Raw genomic sequence first — 21,293 nt, forward strand, 5'->3', positions numbered from 1 at the left:
CTATAGTCCTTCATCAGAAGCCTGGTGACACAATGAACAAATAGCCATATATATACTGGTTCTAATTAGAATGATCCTCCCATCTGTTTTGGCGCCATTCGCGGCACATGCCGCGAGCGGAAATGACATCATAGGAGGCCGCCGCACCCGGAAGTACGCACTCAGGAACCGCCGGAACCGGAAGTCATGTGTTCCGCGTCAACCTTTAGGACCGGAAACCGGAACCGGAAGTACCTAGTGCGTTTCACCATGCGTTCCAACTGAATCCCGGACCGGAAGTGTATCATTTAAAAAGTTATTTACTCCATCAAATAAAAAAGGATCCATTTCAAACAAACAGGTTTTAAAATGTAGAGTTCACATAAAAGTCCATATATAGCCAACAAAGGGGAGATAAGAAGAGAAAAAATATGTATAAATACATAATATTAATAATATAAAACAACATATAATAACATAGAAACCGAAATATAGGAAGTATCTAAATACATAGAATACATTAAAAAATCCTATAAAAACCATTTCATTTCAAAGTCTCCATTTAAGCCATTAGGAGTCAAAGTTTTTAATCTATATATCCATTTCATCTCTGCCTTAGATAGTCTAATTTCAAGGTCTTTGCTTTTCCATGTTGGCATGATAGCCTGGATGCCCCAAAACATTTTTATAGAGCCGGGATTTTGCTTATGAACATTTTTAAAGTGCATAGATACGGTATGAGTTTCTAGTCCTTTTTTTATGTTATATACATGTTCAGCAAGACGTGTTTTTAAATTCCTGCTTGTTTTGCCAATGTAGACTAGATTGCATTGGCATTTTAGAGCATATATTACGTTTTTTGTATTACAAGTGATAAAGTCTCTAATTTGGAAGGTTTCGCCATTCGCTTGAAATTCCTTAATTTTACTTTGCCCTTCCGTATTACGACATATCACACAAAAACCACATCTGTGAAAGCCGTGACTACGTTCACTCGTTCTCTTAGGTTCATCAATTGCACTATGTACAAGTTTATCCCTGAGGTTTGGTGCCCTTCTATAGATAAAAGTGGGTTTTACAGGGAGCAATTTACCTATAGCAGGGTCTTCTTTTAAAATACCCCAATGTTTTCTAAAAATGGACTCTATTGTCTTATATTGGGAATTAAAACTACTAATAAAGGACCATTGATGATTAGTACCCTTTTTCTCCTTATTTTTCTTCACTAGTAGGGTCCCTCTCTCAATTCTTTGTACATCTTCATGAACCTTTTTGATATGTTCTTTTTTGTAACCTTTATCTAAAAACCTATTTCCCATCTCAGTTAGTTGTTCATCACATATAGCAGCATCTGTACAATTACGTTTAACACGTAAAAACTGTCCATACGGGACACCATCTAACCAGTTTTTATGATGCAAACTATTTACATCAATATAACTGTTCGAGTCCGTAGTTTTCCTATAGGTTTTAGTATTTAAAATCCCATCTTTAATATAAAGGCATAGATCTAAAAATGTAATATCTGTCTGACTAATGGAAAAAGTAAATTTTATATTAAAATCGTTAAGATTAAGGGATTCACAAAATAATAAAAGATCATCCCTCGAACCCTTCCATATAAATAAAACGTCATCAATGAAGCGTTTCCATATGACCAGATTCGCCCCCAGTCTATCACCACACCATATTATAAGATCTTCCCAATAGGCCATGTAGAGATTAGCATAACTGGGGGCGAACCTGGTCCCCATAGCTGTACCTATGTTTTGTATAAAATAGGATCCATTGAAGTAAAAATAATTATTATTTAAAATAAATTTGATGCCTTTTAAAATAAAATCCTTTATATCAGCAGAAAGATCCGATTTATCTAAAAAATATGATACGGCTCTTAGGCCCAATTCAGTATCAATGATGGTGTATAAGGTAGAAACATCACCACTGACTAGAATAAAATCATCCTTCCATTCTACACCTTCTAATAAATTTAAAACATCACCAGTATCTTTTAAAAAGGCTTTTGTTTCTTTTACTAAGGGTTGAAGATAAAAATCAATAAAAGCTGAGAGGTTGGAAGTAATACTATTAACTCCTGCAATTATTGGTCTACCAGGTGGGTGGAGGGGATCCTTATTTCTTCATTCAACTCTTTAAAGTTATTTTGACGTTCTTTTAAAATCAATTAGATTAATTTAAGTGAACATTGTTTTAGGATTAAATCCCATTCCTTCACAAAATTCTCATTATTGGTATTAAATGACGGTCTTTTGTGGATTTTTAAACCTTTAGGTATTAATCCATCTGCCTCATATCTCTCTAGGGTTATGATTTCCCACCACATTCTATTTTCTCTTAAAACAGCATTTTCTAGTTTATACAAAACAGATGTAAGATCTAAATTTTTTCCTACACATCTTAAAGGAAGTTTTTTAGAATGTTTTAGCAAAATTGTAAATAACGAAGTAGATCAAGTACTAAAGAAGAGAGGAAGGAAAAAATGTAACCTCACTAAAAAAGAATTCATAGCTTTAAAAGCACTTAGGGAAGATAATGAATTGATAATCAAGCCTGCTGATAAGGGTGGAGGGGTGGTCCTTATGGATAAAGAAAACTATATGGCAGAAATTTTAAAGCAATTAGACAGTGGAGAAACTTATAAAAAATTAAAAAGTGATCCCACAGTGAGGATTATGAAAAGTCTTGAGGAACTTACTAATGAAGCTTTATTAAAAGGTACAATAACTAAATGTGAGTATGAATTTATTAATATAAAATATCCGAATGTACCAACGATTTATGTTTTGCCAAAAATCCATAAGGATCCCCTCCACCCACCTGGTAGACCAATAATTGCAGGAGTTAATAGTATTACTTCCAACCTCTCAGCTTTTATTGATTTTTATCTTCAACCCTTAGTAAAAGAAACAAAAGCCTTTTTAAAAGATACTGGTGATGTTTTAAATTTATTAGAAGGTGTAGAATGGAAGGATGATTTTATTCTAGTCAGTGGTGATGTTTCTACCTTATACACCATCATTGATACTGAATTGGGCCTAAGAGCCGTATCATATTTTTTAGATAAATCGGATCTTTCTGCTGATATAAAGGATTTTATTTTAAAAGGCATCAAATTTATTTTAAATAATAATTATTTTTACTTCAATGGATCCTATTTTATACAAAACATAGGTACAGCTATGGGGACCAGGTTCGCCCCCAGTTATGCTAATCTCTACATGGCCTATTGGGAAGATCTTATAATATGGTGTGGTGATAGACTGGGGGCGAATCTGGTCATATGGAAACGCTTCATTGATGACGTTTTATTTATATGGAAGGGTTCGAGGGATGATCTTTTATTATTTTGTGAATCCCTTAATCTTAACGATTTTAATATAAAATTTACTTTTTCCATTAGTCAGACAGATATTACATTTTTAGATCTATGCCTTTATATTAAAGATGGGATTTTAAATACTAAAACCTATAGGAAAACTACGGACTCGAACAGTTATATTGATGTAAATAGTTTGCATCATAAAAACTGGTTAGATGGTGTCCCGTATGGACAGTTTTTACGTGTTAAACGTAATTGTACAGATGCTGCTATATGTGATGAACAACTAACTGAGATGGGAAATAGGTTTTTAGATAAAGGTTACAAAAAAGAACATATCAAAAAGGTTCATGAAGATGTACAAAGAATTGAGAGAGGGACCCTACTAGTGAAGAAAAATAAGGAGAAAAAGGGTACTAATCATCAATGGTCCTTTATTAGTAGTTTTAATTCCCAATATAAGACAATAGAGTCCATTTTTAGAAAACATTGGGGTATTTTAAAAGAAGACCCTACTATAGGTAAATTGCTCCCTGTAAAACCCACTTTTATCTATAGAAGGGCACCAAACCTCAGGGATAAACTTGTACATAGTGCAATTGATGAACCTAAGAGAACGAGTGAACGTAGTCACGGCTTTCACAGATGTGGTTTTTGTGTGATATGTCGTAATACGGAAGGGCAAAGTAAAATTAAGGAATTTCAAGCGAATGGCGAAACCTTCCAAATTAGAGACTTTATCACTTGTAATACAAAAAACGTAATATATGCTCTAAAATGCCAATGCAATCTAGTCTACATTGGCAAAACAAGCAGGAATTTAAAAACACGTCTTGCTGAACATGTATATAACATAAAAAAAGGACTAGAAACTCATACCGTATCTATGCACTTTAAAAATGTTCATAAGCAAAATCCCGGCTCTATAAAAATGTTTTGGGGCATCCAGGCTATCATGCCAACATGGAAAAGCAAAGACCTTGAAATTAGACTATCTAAGGCAGAGATGAAATGGATATATAGATTAAAAACTTTGACTCCTAATGGCTTAAATGGAGACTTTGAAATGAAATGGTTTTTATAGGATTTTTTAATGTATTCTATGTATTTATATACTTCCTATATTTCGGTTTCTATGTTATTATATGTTATTTTATATTATTAATATTATGTATTTATACATATTTTTTCTCTTCTTATCTCCCCTTTGTTGGCTATATATGGACTTTTATGTGAACTCTACATTTTAAAACCTGTTTGTTTGAAATGGATCCTTTTTTATTTGATGGAGTAAATAACTTTTTAAATGATACACTTCCGGTCCGGGATTCAGTTGGAACGCATGGTGAAACGCACTAGGTACTCCTAAAGGTTGACGCGGAACACATGACTTCCGGTTCCGGCGGTTGCTGAGTGCGTACTTCCGGGTGCGGCGGCCTCCTATGATGTCACTTCCGGCGGCCTCCGTTGATGTCATTTCCGCTCGCGGCATGTGCCGCGAATGGCGCCAAAACAGATGGGAGGATCATTCTAATTAGAACCAGTATATATATGGCTATTTGTTCATTGTGTCACCAGGCTTCTGATGAAGGACTATAGGTCCGAAAAGCTTTAAGCTGCGGTGATACAATTAATGTGGACCTTGTGGTGAATTGGCTGGAATCATCCTAAACTGCTACCTTGTGGAGGAAACAAGTTTCCGGGACTTTTTGACCTCTTACCTGGCACCATCGGGACGGTAACATTTGTTGGATGAGATATAGCTATTCTTTCACCGATTAATACCACTGTGTGGTGATATGCTCATTTTAATTTTTTTAAATGTGAGTTTGAAATCCTAATAAAATTTGTGTATTTCTTTGTGTGACAATATCACACTATGTATTTTTGTTTATTTTGAGTGACTGAAGATTATACCCTTGGACAAGTGGATTCCATCTCTACATATGCTTGAGACAGTATAATTGTATATGGAAAAGACTATCCTATTAAAGGAACGGAAAATAACTGGAAAATAATTGATGTAAGGATTTTTTGTGTGTTTTACCTTATTTATTTGGTGAAGCGCCATATTTTGAGGGGATATTTGCACTATTAGTTTCTGACCATTAAGATTTGTGAAGAGTCTTTGTTTTCCCCTTATTGGCTGCATCATCTGGTGTGCGCAGTCGATATCTTTTCTTTGTTATAGTATGAAAAGTAGAGATTAGCGCTAGCACAAGTCACATACAAACGCAGAAAAACATTACATGTCTACAATGGGCACTAAAGGAACAGACCGCAGTGGCTGGTAGGATATAGGTCTGTATGACCTAGCCCGTGGGAGAGGTTTACAGGGAGACTGGACCCAGCGTTCCCGGAGACTCGCTTGCATAAAATGGCTGCCATGCGTCTGAGGGGGTGGAGGGTGAGGGAGGAGCAGCCCAGGGAACACCAGGAACACAGTGGAATGGCGCCCTGGACTGGGGGATGGGCTGCAGGGAGAGAGCCTTCTCGCCTTGCTGACGTTAACCACAGAGTTCCCTGGCCTCTACATATGCCCTGCGCCAGTGTATTATATACCCCGGTGGTCTAGTGGAGTTGTGAGCGCACAAGTGTCCGCATCAACGCCTCCGATCTGTCTCCTGAAACCGGAAATAAGACTGTGCAAAAATGCAGATCCCCGCGAATGGGGTTCCGCCTTACATGTCCCTTGAATTCCGGGCTACAGCCTGGGGTCCGGGGAACCTGCTAGCTAGTTTCCTAGGAGCCCCGCCGGGAGTACCTAGCACAGGCCTGGTGTCACGGCGCCGTTATAGTAAAAAATGAGAGATATGGTAAGAACTTACATTTGTTATCTCTCTTTCTTCGAAGTCCATAGAGTAAACAGGGTTGACCTTGGGGTATAGCTGGATCTGGATCCACGGGCAACACGCAGTTAAAGCTTTAACACCCAGGATGCACTGGGTCCATCCTCCTCTATACCCCGCCACCGAGCCACAGGCACCTCAGTTGGTAAGTAGCCAAGGCTGGAGGAGGAACAACAGAGAGAAGGAAGACTGGAACACACAAGAACCATACTCACAGAAAAGGAGACGGAAAACCGGAGGTGACCAGCCACACAGCCCATATGAAGCCAGGACTTCGAAGAAAGCGAGATAAAGGTAAGTTCTTACCATATCTCTCATTTTCATCTTCAGCATCCACCGGGTTGACCTTGGGGATGTCCCAAAGCAGTTCAACTAAGGGCTCCTGTGCTGAAAGGAGATTCCGGTGCCCAAAGGAAGCATCCTGAGAGGCGAAGGTGTCAAAGGCATAGAACCTTAGAAAGGTCTGTATGGAAGACCACGTGGCCGCCTTACACAGCTGCACAGCCGAGGCATCACAGCGAGCTGCCCACGAGGGGCCCAGAGTTGGAGTGGAATGAGCCTTAACAGAGGCAGGAACAGGCAAACCCTCCTGTGTACAAGCCTCACAAATAACTAAACAAAACCAACGGGCCAAAGTTTGTTTGTTGGCAGGTCAGCCCCTCTTGTGAAAAACAAAGGACGAACAAGGAATCCAACTTCTGAACAGAACCAGTCCGGTCCACAGAAATTCTGAGAGCACGGACCACATCCAAGGAAGCCTCACCAGCTGAAAGGTCAGGTGACTTAAAGGCCGGCACAACAATTTCCTTATTAATATGAAACTTAGAAACCACTTTAAGCAGAAAAGCACCGCCCTGTCCTGGTGAAATATCAGAAAGGGAGGACAACAGGGAAGCGCCCCAAATTCTGACACCCTCCTGGCCGAAGCAAAAGCCAGGAAAAAAGGGTCATATAGTAAGCAACCACTTGAGGTCCATGGACTCAAGAGGCTCAAATGGAGGCCCCTAGAAAGCCCAAAAAACCACCGCCAAATCCCAAGGAGCCACTGGGGGCACAAAGGGAGGCTAAATCCTGAGAGCACCCAGGAAGAAGGTGCGGACGTCTGGCAACGAAGCTATCCTTCTCTGGAACCACACAGATAGTGCCGAGACATGAACCTTAAAATAAGCCAGGCGTAAGCAGAGGTCCATACCAGACTGAAGGAATGCCAAAATCCTAGAAACACGAAACACTTGAGGATCGCAATTTCTCGTGTCCCACCATTCAAAAAAAGTATGCCACACTCTGTGGTAATTCCTGGCAGAGACAGGCTTATGCACCCGAAGCATTGTGTCAATAACTGAGCTAGAAAAGCCCTTGGATCTTAAGATGGATGTAATAAAAGCCACGCCGGCAAACATCAACAACTCAGGCCTGGGTAAAAGCAGGGACCCAGAGACAACAGGTCCGGACATTGAGGCAGAAGGAACGGAGTGTCAATGGAGAGACTCCGAAGATCTGATTTCCAAGGACATCTGGGCCAAGCTGGAGCCACCAGCAGAAGCTTGCCACCATCCCGCTTGAATTTCCGAAGAACCTGAGGAAGTAGGAATATCGGGCGGATAGATACGCAAACTGGAAGGTCCATCTGACCGACATAGCGTCTACTAAGCTAGCTTTGACATCTCTTGTCCTGGATCCGTACACTGCCAACTTGTGATTGTGGTGGGAGGCCATGAGGGCCACCTCCAGCAGGCCCTATTTTTCTACAAGGAGCTGAAACACCTCTTGGTGAAGCGACCATTCCCCGGGATGCACGTCGTGACGGCTGAGGAAGTCCGCCTCCCAATTGAGGACTCGTGGAATGAACACTGCTGAGATGGCTGGAAAGTGGCACTCCGCCCAAGGCAAAATGCGTGACACCTCTGTCATCGCTGCTCGACTGCACCTTAGATGGATGACTTATGCCACCGTGGTGGCGTTGTCGGACTGAACTTGCACGGCTCTTCCTTGAAGAACGTGACTTGACAACTGGAAGGCCCTGTATACGGCCCGAAGTTCCAGAATGTAGATCGGGAGAATTGCTTCTTCCGCTGTCCAACGGCCCTGAAGTGAGAGGGAACCGGTCACTGCCCCCCAAGCCCGGAGACTGGCATCCGTTGTCAGAGAACCCAGTCCGGGATCCAAAAGGGGCGACCTTCGGTGAGATGTCTGAAGCCACCAAGACAGAGACAGACGCACCTCCGGAGACCACACCAGCATCTGAGTCCTGATCCGGAGTGGTAACCCGTTCCATTTGGATAGAATCAGCCCCTGTAGGGGCTGGAATGGAACTGGGCATATTCCACCATGTTGAATGCCGACACCATGGACCCCAGAAACCACATTACCGAATGAACAGACACTCTGCAACTGTACAGGCAACTGCGCACCCGTGGTTGCAAGGATAAGATGTTTTCTGGAGTCAGAAAAATCCTCTGCTGCTGAGAATCCAGAAGGGCTCCCAAATGGACCATCCTTTGTGAGGGAATTAGGGAGGATTTCTTCCAATTTATCAGCCACCCGCGCGCTTGCAGATGAGCGATTGTTAGGTGAAGATGTTGTAGAAGTACCTCTGCTCACCAGCATCTGGAGGTCGTCGAGATACGGCAGAAGCCGTATACCCTTGCTCAGAAAATGGGCAGCCATGACTGCCATAATTTTGGTGAAAACCCTTGGGGCCTTGGAGAGGCCAAAGGGTAGAGCCTGAAACTGGAAGTGGTGCTGCCGTATAGCAAACCGCAGATACCGCTGGTGTGAAGGCACTATGGAAACATGAAGGCATGTGTCCTGGATGTCCAGGGAAACCATGTAGTCCTCAGGTTCCATAGCCAGAATGATGGAACGCAAAATTTCCATCCTGAATTTGGGCACTCTGAGGAACTTGTTCAAAGACTTCAGGTTGAGAATAGGCCGATGAGACCCATTGGGTTTCTGAACCAGAAACAGAGTAGAGTAGTAGCCCCATCCCACACTGAGAAAGCGGGACTGGAACAATAACCCCCGCTTTCAGCAAGGACTCTATGACTTCCTGAATCTGCAAGGCCTTGGCTTTGTCCAGAGGAGGACTCGTGCAGAAAAACCGATAGGGGGTCCTGTGACGAAAGGATAGGACGTACCCCTGAGAGACCACTTCTCGTACCCAAGCATCCGTGGTGGTATTGCACCAGTACTGAGCGAATTGAAGAAGTCGGCCTCCCACTCTGGGATCCCCAGAGAGAGACCTGTCCCATCAGGCAGAGGGTTTATCCTCAGGAGGAGCCGCTAAACAGGGAAGGCTGTCTCCCCTGGCCGGCTATTAACCCCCGGGATGCTGGCTCCCGCTTGCCGCATAAATCCCTGGTGGTCTAGTGAACGAACGGGATATGCCTCCGGATAGGGGGGGGCCCGCGGCCACTGCCAGCGCATCCGATCTGTCCCCAGAGACTGAAGGCAGGAGACTGCGTGATACACACGCGGATCACCGCAAGTGGTGACCTGCGATCCTTACCTGCTCCCACATAGATCCGGCAGCAGTCTAGGGATCCCCCAGAGCCCGGCTGGCACAGATTCTGGGATCCCGCTGTGATTCCCAGATCTGCACTGGCGTCCCGGCGCCGGCGGTGTGTAGGAGCAGCAGCTTGGACGTCCGATGGACAGTCCGACACTGCCGCTCTGAAGAGTTCCAAAATAAAATAAAAATTTAGCAAACTAAAATAAATAAAAGCTTAGGGGCTGTTAATCAGCCCTCCTGCGCATAAAGGTGACCCGACTCCGGCCGGGCACCAACTAAAACTGAGGTGCCTGTGGCTCGGGGGCGGGGTATAGGAGGTGGATGGAAAAGGATAAATGTGAACAGCGCTGGAAAACTTAATGATATTACATGCATAAATATCATATATACTGATGCAAAAAAATAAATTATAGAGGTGGATGGACCCAGTGCATCCTGGGAGCTAAAGCTTTAACTGCGTGGTGCCCGTGGATCCAGATCCAGCTATACACCAAGGTCAACCCTGTGGACCCTGAAGAAGAAATAGTAAATTAAATCATAAGAGAATAGCTTGGGCTGCTTAATGCAGCCCGCTGTTATAATGGTGATCCAGCTCCTGCCAAACACCAGTGAAACTGAAGTGCCCTCAGACTGTGGGCGGAATATAGGGGGAAGGACCGGAGCATCCTGGGATTGAAAAGCTTTGCTGTTGGTGTCCGGTGCTCCAGATCCCACCTCTACCCCAATGTCTCCCTGTGGAGCCCTATAGATCCTGAAGAAGAAAAGAAAGATTGTGTTCCAATGTTACTCACTTGTGATATCATAGACTACAACTGCGATAGTGGAATCCCGTATATAGCTTGGGATCAAACTGCGAAAGCGTTCTTGTCCGGCGGTGTCCCAGAGCTGCAGCCGCACCTGCTGGTACCAGGCCAATGAAAGCAAAGACAAAAAAAAAAAAAAAAGACAGATTTTGTGAGATAAGAACATGAAAGAAAAATATAGAGAAGTGACATGGATGAAAGTTAAATAAGGAATGGTAAGCAGCTGACGAACACAATGAAGAGTCTGCAATACGTTTGAGGGGCCTATTTATTAAGCCAGACCCATGTGGAAACAGGCGTTTTCACATTATTAAGGCACAAGTTTAGTACGAGGGCTGCTAACATTGTATATCGGCTATATTCAGCTACAGTACATACCGCATCCCCCATATTTTCAATGGGGACTGCAGTCTTCACCAAAAGGCTACCTTTCACTATTTTGTCGCAGGCAAAATATATCTGCACTAGCACAGCAGGTAATCCATGTCCGAACCCGGCTGTAAAGAGAGAGCATAAACTATAACTTTATTTTTTACTCTCTCTCTCAAGACAGGCTCTTACTGGAGCCTCTGTCTCGGCATTAGAATTTTGATAAATAGGCACTGAAATGAACTGATAGATTGAATCTAATTGGCTATTGACAACGTCAAGTATTTTTTTCCAGAAATGTTAGTAAATGTAGAACTATTCAATGAGCACAGGGTCGATGTAGATGCAGAGGGCACTGACGAGCTCTATGGCTGTTGCCTGCAGGACACAGAGCATATCAGCATTCATGTGAACAGATCCTTGTGTGCATACACACTGATTGTATAACCATCAAGATAAATACAAATAGAAGAACCTGAACAAAAACCTGCAAGACAAAAATCCAGGGCTAGTGGATAAATACTACAAAATGGTAGTTTTATAGCCAAAATATAAGTAGAGTATTTACCATGCATGTCCCTGTCATTATGATCTGTGCAGATTAATCCTGTCACATTTTATCTCCTATTGCTACAACATTTTTGGAATTCAGGTGCAAATAACTTTATGGGGACAGCAGACTGTAAAGCTAGGTGCAGACTAGAAGATATATCACATGATATATCGTTCCAATGCAGATCAGAACGATGTCATGCGGATCGTATCGTGTGTGAGCCCGATTGCGTTTGTTGCATTGTCCCATCTGCTGTGCTGCACAGCAGATGGGACGATGTGATAAATGACGCCATACTCACTCACTTCTGCTCTGGACTCTGTTGCTCTAGCAATCACTACTCACCCTCACAGATCCACATCTCAACCCTGGCATTCCAAATGCAGCAGATAACTGCAAAAGTGTTCATGAATCGCCGAGCGACAGTGGAGGAAATCATGCTCTAAAGGCAGATTTCCTCCATTTCAAATTCATGCTCTCATCCTACAGTGCTGCCATGTCCTTCTCCAAACAATTATATATTTCAAGAACCTCATCTCCTCCCAGTCCTCAAACCCCAGTGTCTCTTCACCACTTTCAACTCCCTCCTCTGCCCTTCCCCTCCTTGCCTCCCCTCTTGCTCTCTGCCCTTGACTTTGCAATCTACTTTACATCTAAAATTTACTCCATACGTCAGGACATCATATCCCACCACAAACCTACCCTTCATCCTAACAAACTCTCCAACTACTGACCCATCGCGCTCCTCCATTTTGCTTCCAAACTCCTTGAGCGTATTGTTGACAACCGCCTTACCACCTTTCGTTCCTCCCACTCCCTCCTTGACTCATTTCAATCTGGCTTCCATTCTCTCCACTCCACTGAAACTGCCATCACAAAAGTCACCAATAACCTCCTTGCAGCCAAATCAAAGGGCCACTACCCTCTGCTCATTCTCCTTGACCTCTCTGCCTCTTGACACTGTGGACCACCCTCTCCTCCTGCAAATCCTTCACTCCCTTGGTTTACGTGACACTGCCCTCTCCTGGCTGTCCTCCTACCTATCTGACCATTCCTTCTCTGTCTCCTCTCCCCCCCCACTTCCACTAACAGTAGGCGTTCCCCAAGGTTCTGTTCTTGGACCTCTCCTACTTTCCCTATATACATCCTCTTTAGGTGAACTCATCAACTCTTTTGACCTCCAATGCCATCTCTATGCTGATGATACTCAGATCTACCTTTCCTCCCCTGACCTCTCACCCTCTCTCCTCACCCGCATCTCCAACTATGTCTTTGCTATCTCTGACTGGATGTCCCAGCGCTTTCTTAAACTTAAGATGTCTAAGACTGAACTGATCATCTTCCCACCCTCCAGCATAATATCACTTCCCCCAATTAATTATCTATTGACGGCACAACTATCTCCTCTACCCCCAAAGTGGGCTTTCTTGGAGTTATCCTGGACTCATCCCTCTCCTTCAAACCACACCTTCAACACCTCTCGCAGTGCTGCCATTTCCATCTCAAAAATATTTTTAGGATTAGATGCTTTCTCACCTTGGATGCTACTAAAACCCTCATCCACTCACTAGTCATCTCCAGATTGGACTACTGTAACCTCCCTCCTATCTGGCCTCCCAGACTCCCACCTCTCTCCACTCCACTATGTCCACAATTCTGCTGTCTGGCTCATCTTCCTCTCCAAACGTTCTACAACTGCCTCCCCTCTCCTTCAAGCCTTACACTGGCTCCCCTTCCCCTTCAGAAGCCAATTCAAGGTTCTTACACTCACCTACAAACCCCTCACCCAATCTTCTCCCATTTACATCTCTGACCTCATCTACCTTCACACTCCCGCCCGTCCACTTCGCTCAACAAATGCCTGCCGTCTCTCCTGCCAACTGATTACTTCCTTCCACTTCCAAGATTTTGCCCATGTTGCTCCCGGACCTTTGGAACTGTCTCCCTCTCCCTATCAGACTCTCCTCCTCTACAAATCTTCAAACGGGCTCTCAAGACCCACTACTTCAACAAGGCCTACCAGCTCTCATCGTAAGCCACTACTACATGCTCTTTCCTCCGTCTACCCCATTTGTGTCACGCCTGTTTGTCTGCCCCTCCTCTTTAGATTGTAAGCTCTCACGAGCAGGGCCCTCTTCCCTCATGTGCTTCTATTTATACTTTCTTCTACTCCTAACTCCCCACAAGGGCATCTAACACTTGATTAATTTGAGTGCTATAATTGCTAATGCAGCAAATTCTTGTCCTGTATTGTACTGTAAGTCACTGGTTGGCTGGGTACACATCGTATAGTGTGAACACAACTTTAGTGTGTTGTAGCTAAAATTTAGCTGTTAAATGTAAATGATTACTGCATTTCTGATCAAAAATAAGGTGATTTGTAGCTTTATCTTTTATCTGTCTACTCTAAGCATCCAATTAAAACACTTAGTTGCTGGTAAATATTTTTGTATACTCTTACTAAAAGCTGCACATTTTAAATATATTTGCAATAAACAGCAACATAAAAAATACGCAAGTATTCTTCACACACCGTGCGATCTTCCAGGTACATCGTCTTGGATAGGAAATCTATGCCAATTGTAGCCTGCAAATAAGCAGAATACATAACATTAAACAGGCACATTATATAGTGCTTCTGGTGCGTACTAGTGAAAGATAGGAGAAATAAGGAAAAGTGAAAATAGGAAGGAGAGGAAATGGAAAAAGGAATGAATCCACTGTATGTAATACAATTATTTTTAATAACTATATATAAAAGGTCTCTGGACTATATTATGTACACCGATTAGGTGGAACATATTGAGCTTGCTATACTAGATTGATAATCCAAAACTCGCTGTAACTCAGCAATGTGTTGCCCCTTTCATAGGCTATATTATTGCAATTATGTTTTAAAATGTTGGATGTAATGATTTTTGTCCTGTGAATTGTGTGATTTATTCTGTGTGTATTACATTACAATATCTCGTATAGATATACACATTTTTATATATAGTTATTAAATACAATTGTATTACAGTGGATTTTTTCCTTTTTTTCACTAGTACGCGCCAGAAGCACTATATATTATTTTTTCATTTTCACCAGCAGAGGAAGCTAGTAAGCTTTTAGGCTGCGACTTGGTCCACCTTTTTCAACCCAAGACGTGTGCAGATAGTTTGATACATCAAATAATTAAACAGGCACACACAAAACTTTGGAAAGCCAATACTAGGTTCCCTTTGGTCACGGATTTACCAAACTAGCTATTATTTCCATCTACGTGACGTGTTACATTTTACTGTTCTGCAGAAATCAGTGATATCTCTGTAGCTACAGCCGTTTTTAGAAAATTACCCATTCAGTAGGTAACCTACAGAGAACTCTGGCTAAAATGTCTTGCAAGTTCTGGCAGGGTACAGGAATTTTAGGTAATTTGTATTTGCCATGTCAGCAGTAAAAAAATATGAAGTCTATTTTCTGAAAATACAGTCTTCTGTGGGGACTGGACAACAAAATAAATCTGTGTGGGAACTGCATAAAATATATACTCTGAGCGCCAAAATGGGCTCAGAGAATAGTCAGTAGAGAAGGTTTAAATGAATTGTCCACCTAAAGCTGAAAGTTACCTACATATTGACTTTAAGTCAATGCAGAAAGACATGGAAGAACTCCACCAGATTTCCCATCACTCCCCATTTTACTTCTGGCTTCTTTTCTCAAACTGCATTTTGAACAATTGGTTTCGAATTGGATAACTTGGAGATTAGGGCAAGCCATGTGCAGAGAGGTTTAGAAATTACCTGTAGTTTAGAGTGGCGCTCACTGTACTTGTCAAGACACCCGCAAGGCGCAAAAAGAAAAAGCTTTAAGCAAAGTTTGGTGCTTGAAAAGACCATGGTGGACAGTGAGGTTGTGTACTGCTGTTTCATTGTATACTGTCCATATTGATCTTAGCCAAAAGGCAGAGAAGCAAGTGTTGTATATACCTATGTATGCTGTGTGGCTTAAAGTGCCCCTGAAGGCAATGGGCCCTCACCTGCTACTTTAGCCAAGAGGCCAGCTGCTTGAAGCCCAAGGTGAAGCCGAAAGGCTGGGGTCTATTTATTTATGGAGCTTTTTTACCACACATTTTTTATGTTTTTTGTGTGCGTGTTTCACATTTGTGGGGGTATGGCAGAGACCCTTTTTCCGCCGCCCTCTTCCCAAGTTGCCTGAATCCCTTCTCTTCTAGGGAGAGCCGAAGAAACTGTTTGAGGGACTTCCAGGGATTTAAAGTGGCGAAGGCAGTCCAGAAGATTCCCGTGTCACCTCAATGGTTCCTTTTGGCTCTGAGGAGATGGAGAAAACGGAGCCCTTCTCATTTTGAAAAGGGCCCAAGCCCCAGCAGAGTTTTTGTGCTGTACTGAGTGACTGGAGCACACACCACAGGCTTCAAGAGAAAAAATATGAGATATGGTAAGAACTTACCCTTGTTATCTCTATTTCTACGAAATCCATAGGGTTCCACAGGATACCTTGGGGTATAGGTGTGACGTCAGTCGCAGGGCACCAAAGAGTTAAGCTTTCAGCCTCCCAGGATGCACTAGGTCCCCCTCCTATACCCCGCCCCCGAGCCAAGGCACCTCAGTTAGGTACCAAGCCATAGGCCGGAGGAGGAGAAGGAAGAGAGAGAACAAAGATCTGGACACATACAAGAATCACATTCTCACCAGAGGGAGACGGAAAACCGGTGACCAGAGCAAAGCCCATCTGCAGCACAGGTGCGACAGGGCGGGAGTCCTGTGGAACCCTATGGACTTCGTAGAAATAGAGATAACAAGGGTAAGTTCTTACCATATCTCATATTTTCTACTTCAGGGTCCATAGGGTATCCACAGGATACCTTGGGGATGTCCCAAAGCAGTATCCTTTAAGGGTGGGGACGCTCCTGTGCAGAAAGGAGAATCCGCCGCCCGTAGGAAGCATCCTGAGAGGCGAAGGTGTCAAACCTGTAATACCTCACGAAGGTATGGACAGAGGACCACGTAGCAGCCTTGCAGATCTGGACTGCAGAGGCACCACGTCGAGCTGCCAACGAAGGACCCACAGACCTAGTGGAATGAGCCTTCAGAGAAGGAGGAACCGGTAGGCCTTCATGAAGATAAGCTTCAGAAATAGCCATACGGATCCAGGCTGCCAAAGTTTGCTTTGAAGCAGGCCAACCCTTTTTACGGAAGCCATAGAGGACAAACAAAGCGTCCGACTTCCTAAACGAAGAAGTGCGGTCAACATAAGTCCTTAAGGCCCGCACAACATCCAAAGAGGCCTCACCCACGGAAAGACCCGGTGAGTTAAAGGCCGGAACAACGATTTCCTCGTTAACATGAAACTGGGAAACAACTTTGGGAAGAAACTCGGGCCGAGTGCGGAGTACTGCCTTGTTCCCAAGAAAAACCAAGAAAGGGGGTCTACAAGAAAGAGCCCCTAACTCAGAAACACGTCTGGCCGAAGCAATAGCCAGAAGGAAAACAGTCTTAGCTGTTAGCCATTTAAGATCCACTGATCCCAGTGGTTCAAACGGCGGTCCTTGGAGAGCCCTCAGGACCACAGCCAAATCCCAAGGCGCCACAGGTGGAACAAAGGGCGGCTGAATGCGGACAACACCTTGCATAAAGGTGCGCACATCCGGGATTGTAGCAATCCTACGGTGAAACCAGACAGACAGGGCCGAAACCTGTACCTTCAAAGAAGCAAGGCGAAGCCCATGATCTAGTCCCGCTTGCAGGAAGGCGAGAATCCGAGACAGACGAAACTCCCGCGGTGCATAACCTCTCGGTCGACACCACTGGAAGAACGTATGCCACACGCGATGGTATATCCTCGCGGAAGACGGTTTCCGAGCTCGCAACGTGGTACGCACCACAGAGCTGGAAAACCCCCGGGACCTCAGCATGGCCGTCTCAACAGCCACGCCGTCAAAGACAGCCGAGTCAGGTCCGGGTGACGACAAGGACCCTGAGACAGGAGGTCCGGTCGTAGCGGCAACCGCAGAGGACTGTCCACGGACAGACCCTGAAGGTCTGAGAACCAGTGCCGTCTGGGCCACGCGGGAGCTATCAACAGGAGCATCCCTCCTTCCTGTTTGAATTTCCGGATTACCCGTGGAAGAAGGGAGACCGGAGGGAACAGGTATGCGAACCGGAACGTCCACCGGACGGACAGAGCATCCACCAGAGACGCCCCTTCGTCTCTTGTGCGAGACCCGTACACCTGCAACTTGTTGTGCCGGGACGCCATGAGGTCGATCTCTGGAAGACCCCATCTGTCCACCAGTAGTTGAAAAACGTCCGGGTGCAGGGACCATTCCCCCGGATGAACGTCCTGGCGACTTAGAAAGTCCGCCTCCCAATTGAGCACTCCCGGGATGAAGACCGCTGATATGGCTGGAAGATTGCGCTCCGCCCAAACCAGGATCCGAGACACCTCTACGAGAGCCGCCCGGCTTCGGGTTCCTCCTTGCCTGTTTATGTAGGCCACGGTGGTAGCGTTGTCCGACTGGACCTGTACCGGGTGACCCTGGAGAAACCGATGTGCCTGCTGGAGAGCATTGAAGACCGCACGGAGTTCCAAGATATTGATTGGAAGCTCCGCTTCTGTCGGCATCCACCTGCCCTGGAACAGATGTGGACACAAAACCGCTCCCCAGCCCCGAAGACTGGCGTCCGTTGTCAACAGGACCCAATTTGGAACCCAGAACGGACGTCCCTTGTTGAGGTGGGTCGTCTGTAACCACCAAGCAAGGGACAGGCGAACCTCCGGGGTGAACACAATCGTCTGGGACTTCAGAGACTGAGGCAGCCCGTTCCACTTTGACAGGATCAGGTGCTGCAGAGGTCTGGAGTGAAACTGGACATATTCCACCATGTCGAACACCGACACCATGGAGCCCAGTAACCTCATCGCCGAGTGTAGAGACACCCGGCGGCTGTGCAGACAACTGCGCACCCTTGACTGTAAAGCAGAGAACTTTTCCTCCGTCACGAAGATCTTTTGCTGTCCCGAGTCCAATAAGGCTCCAAGATGCAGAATCCTCTGAGACGGGATTAGAGTGGACTTCTGCCAGTTGATTAGCCAGCCGTGCCGTTGCAGCAGGGCAATGGTCAGGTCCAAGTGGCGTAACAGGAGCTCTGGAGATCCCGCCACCAATAACAGGTCGTCCAAGTACGGTAACATGCGTACTCCCTGCAGCCGCAGAGAAGCCGCCATGACCGCCATCACCTTGGTGAAAACACGTGGTGCTGTCGCCAGGCCAAAAGGTAACGCCCGAAACTGGAAGTGGTCGCTGCGGATTGCAAAGAGGAACTGTTGATGGCGCAAAAGAATAGGGACATGCAGGTAAGCGTCCTGTATGTCCAATGACACCATGTAGTCCCCAGGTTCCAGCGCCAGAATGATGGACCGTAGGGTCTCCATCCAAAACTTCGGTACCCGCAAAGACTTGTTGAGTGCTTTGAGGTTGAGAATCGGACGATACGACCCATTGGGTTTCTGTACCAAAAAAAGATTTGAATAGAAACCCTGGCCCCTCTGGGAGAATGGAACAGGCACTATAACTCCAGCCTGGAGCATAGTGTGCAATACCTTCCGCAGCACCGTAGCCTTGTTCCGGTCTGATGGTAGACCCGTGGTGAAGAATCGAGCAGGGGGTCTGTGCCGAAAGGAGAGGGCGTACCCGTGGGAGACCACCTCCAGAACCCAAGTGTCTGTCGTAGTGACCGACCAACACTGGGCGAACTGCAACAGGCGGCCTCCCACCCTGGGATCCCCCAAAGGGAGGCCCGGACCGTCAGGCCGCAGGCTTGTCATCTGGCTTGGGGGCCGGACGTCTGGTACTCCATGCCTGCTTCCGGGGCTTGACCGATTTCCTAGGGCCAGCCTGACGAGGAAATGACTGTGGTTTGGGCCTGCCCTGGGCCCTAGATGACCGAAAGGACGATGGTCCAGAACCAGAAGGAGCAGCGGCCGACGGGAGACAAGCCGATTTGGCTGCCGCCAGCGTGGCCACAATCTTATCCAGATCTGGACCGAAGAGAACTTCTCCGGTAAACGGCAACGCTTCCAGACCCTTCTTGGAATCTGCGTCCGCCTTCCAGGATCGCAGCCACAAGGTGCGACAAGCAGCTACCGCTGCTGAAGAAATTCTAGACACCAGAGTACTAATGTCTAGAGCCGCCTCGTTGATGTAGGTGGCCGAATCACGGAGATTGCCAATCAACTCCGCCTGTTCGGCCGGACAGTCGAAATCAAAAGAAGCCTCTAATGAATCCGCCCAGTGCTCCATCGCTCTGGCAACCCAGCAAATGGCCATAGCCGGCCGTGCTGCCCCCCCCGCAAGGGAATAAGCGGACTTCAGGCAGATTTCCACCTTGCGGTACGTAGCATCCTTAAGGGAGGACATGGATGGCATCGGCAATGTGGCACTACGGACAAGACTGGTCACGTGAGAATCCACCTGTGGAGGGGATTCCCACTTAGCAAAATAATTATCCGCGAACGGATAAGCCACCGCCAGGCGTCGCTGCGGCTGGTATCTTTTGCCAGGCTGTTTCCACGCCTCCTCTAAATGGTCCACCAACTGACCCGAAAGAGGAAAGACTGTGGCATCGCCCTTCACGTCTTTGAAAAAGGCATACTTAGATTTAGCCGCTGGGGGAACTTCGTCCTCAATCACCAAGGCTGTGCGGACCGCCCGAATAAGTCCAGGAATATATACTTTGGACTTAGCATCAGCGTCCTTAGTATGGAGAGGTTCCTGATCGTAAGGATCCAGAATCTCCCCATCATCAGACGTCCCTTCGTCATCCTCATAAGGAGCGGACAGAGACGCCACCGGCCGTTTATGAGGCCGCATCACAGACTCCCCTTGCAACACATCCGACAAGTGCTGTACAGAACTCGTCAGGGAGTTAACCCACGCTGGCTCCTGAGAAACCGGGAGCGGGGAAATAGGGAGACTGTGGGGTACCACCAATTGTCGTGGGAAACCCTGTATGGGTGACGACACCACCGACTGCAGGGACAAACCCATCGGAGTAAACGCGGGCTGCGGAGCTAACTGGCCCACTAAAGCTGTTAGCGCCTGAGCGAAACAAGCCCAGGGCGGCTCCTGTACCGGTGCTGTAACCGTAAGAGGCCGCGCCATGGACAAAGACTGCCGGCAAAGGCCCTCCGCGCTACCCTCCCCCTCCGCTAACGGTATATTACACGTGGTACACTGTAGCCGGAGGGGAAAATCACTTTCAGACATGATGGCACCACATATGTGACCCCTCTCACCAATTATATATTAAATAGGCGAGAGACCACCCTGCAGCACCGCACCGCAAGGGCTTAGCAGAAAGAACAGGGACAGTAATAAAGCTGACAGTCTTGAGAAGAAAAGTTACAGGCAGCAGCGCTAGCACAGTCACATACAATGCAAAGAAAATCAATTCCTGCACTAACAGCGCTGATCACTCAACTACACAGACACAGGGCCTGGTAGGACACAGCGCTGCATACACAGACCTGACCACAGCGGAGGAGAGGTATGCAGGGGGACCCAGACCACGATGCTTCCAATGCAGGCTTCCAGCAGCGTTCACCATGCTTCTGAAAAGATGGCCGCCGAGGAGCAGAGAGAAGGCTGGCCTGGAGGAGGAGCGCTGACACAGGGCCAGTCAGCACAGTGCAGAGAGGGCTGTGTGCAGCGGGGGAGGCGCCGGCTGTGAGACAGGGAAGGCGCGCTCCCCTGGCATGCATTTAACCCCTGGGACGCCGCAGCGCTACCGCTCTGCTGCGGTCCGCTGTCCCAGGGGGTAGTGGAAGCGCAGGTTGGTCGCCTGGCTCCACGCTGCAGCCAGTCCCCAGGGAGCCCCCTGCCTGG

At 46.1% G+C, this 21,293-nt stretch overlaps 1 protein-coding gene across 2 annotated transcripts in view; it reads right to left on the reverse strand.

Moving 5' to 3' along the window:
• Positions 1–21,293, reverse strand: part of RAB41 (RAB41, member RAS oncogene family) — a 65,743-nt gene that overhangs the window by 23,315 nt on the left and 21,135 nt on the right. The window contains exons 3-4 of one of the 2 annotated variants that reach the window (XM_088445006.1): positions 13,938–13,991; positions 10,471–10,576 (exon numbers count right to left, since the gene is read on the reverse strand). In XM_088445006.1, the coding sequence (XP_088301132.1) occupies positions 10,471–10,576; positions 13,938–13,991 (160 nt within the window). Of the gene's footprint in view, positions 1–10,470; positions 10,580–13,937; positions 13,992–21,293 lie in introns of both variants that reach the window. The other variant, XM_088445004.1, reaches the window with a different exon arrangement.

This window comes from Taudactylus pleione, unplaced genomic scaffold (assembly GCF_031769625.1).
Source record: "Taudactylus pleione unplaced genomic scaffold, aTauple2 ptg000375l, whole genome shotgun sequence".
Classification (NCBI taxonomy): Eukaryota; Metazoa; Chordata; class Amphibia; order Anura; family Myobatrachidae; genus Taudactylus; species Taudactylus pleione.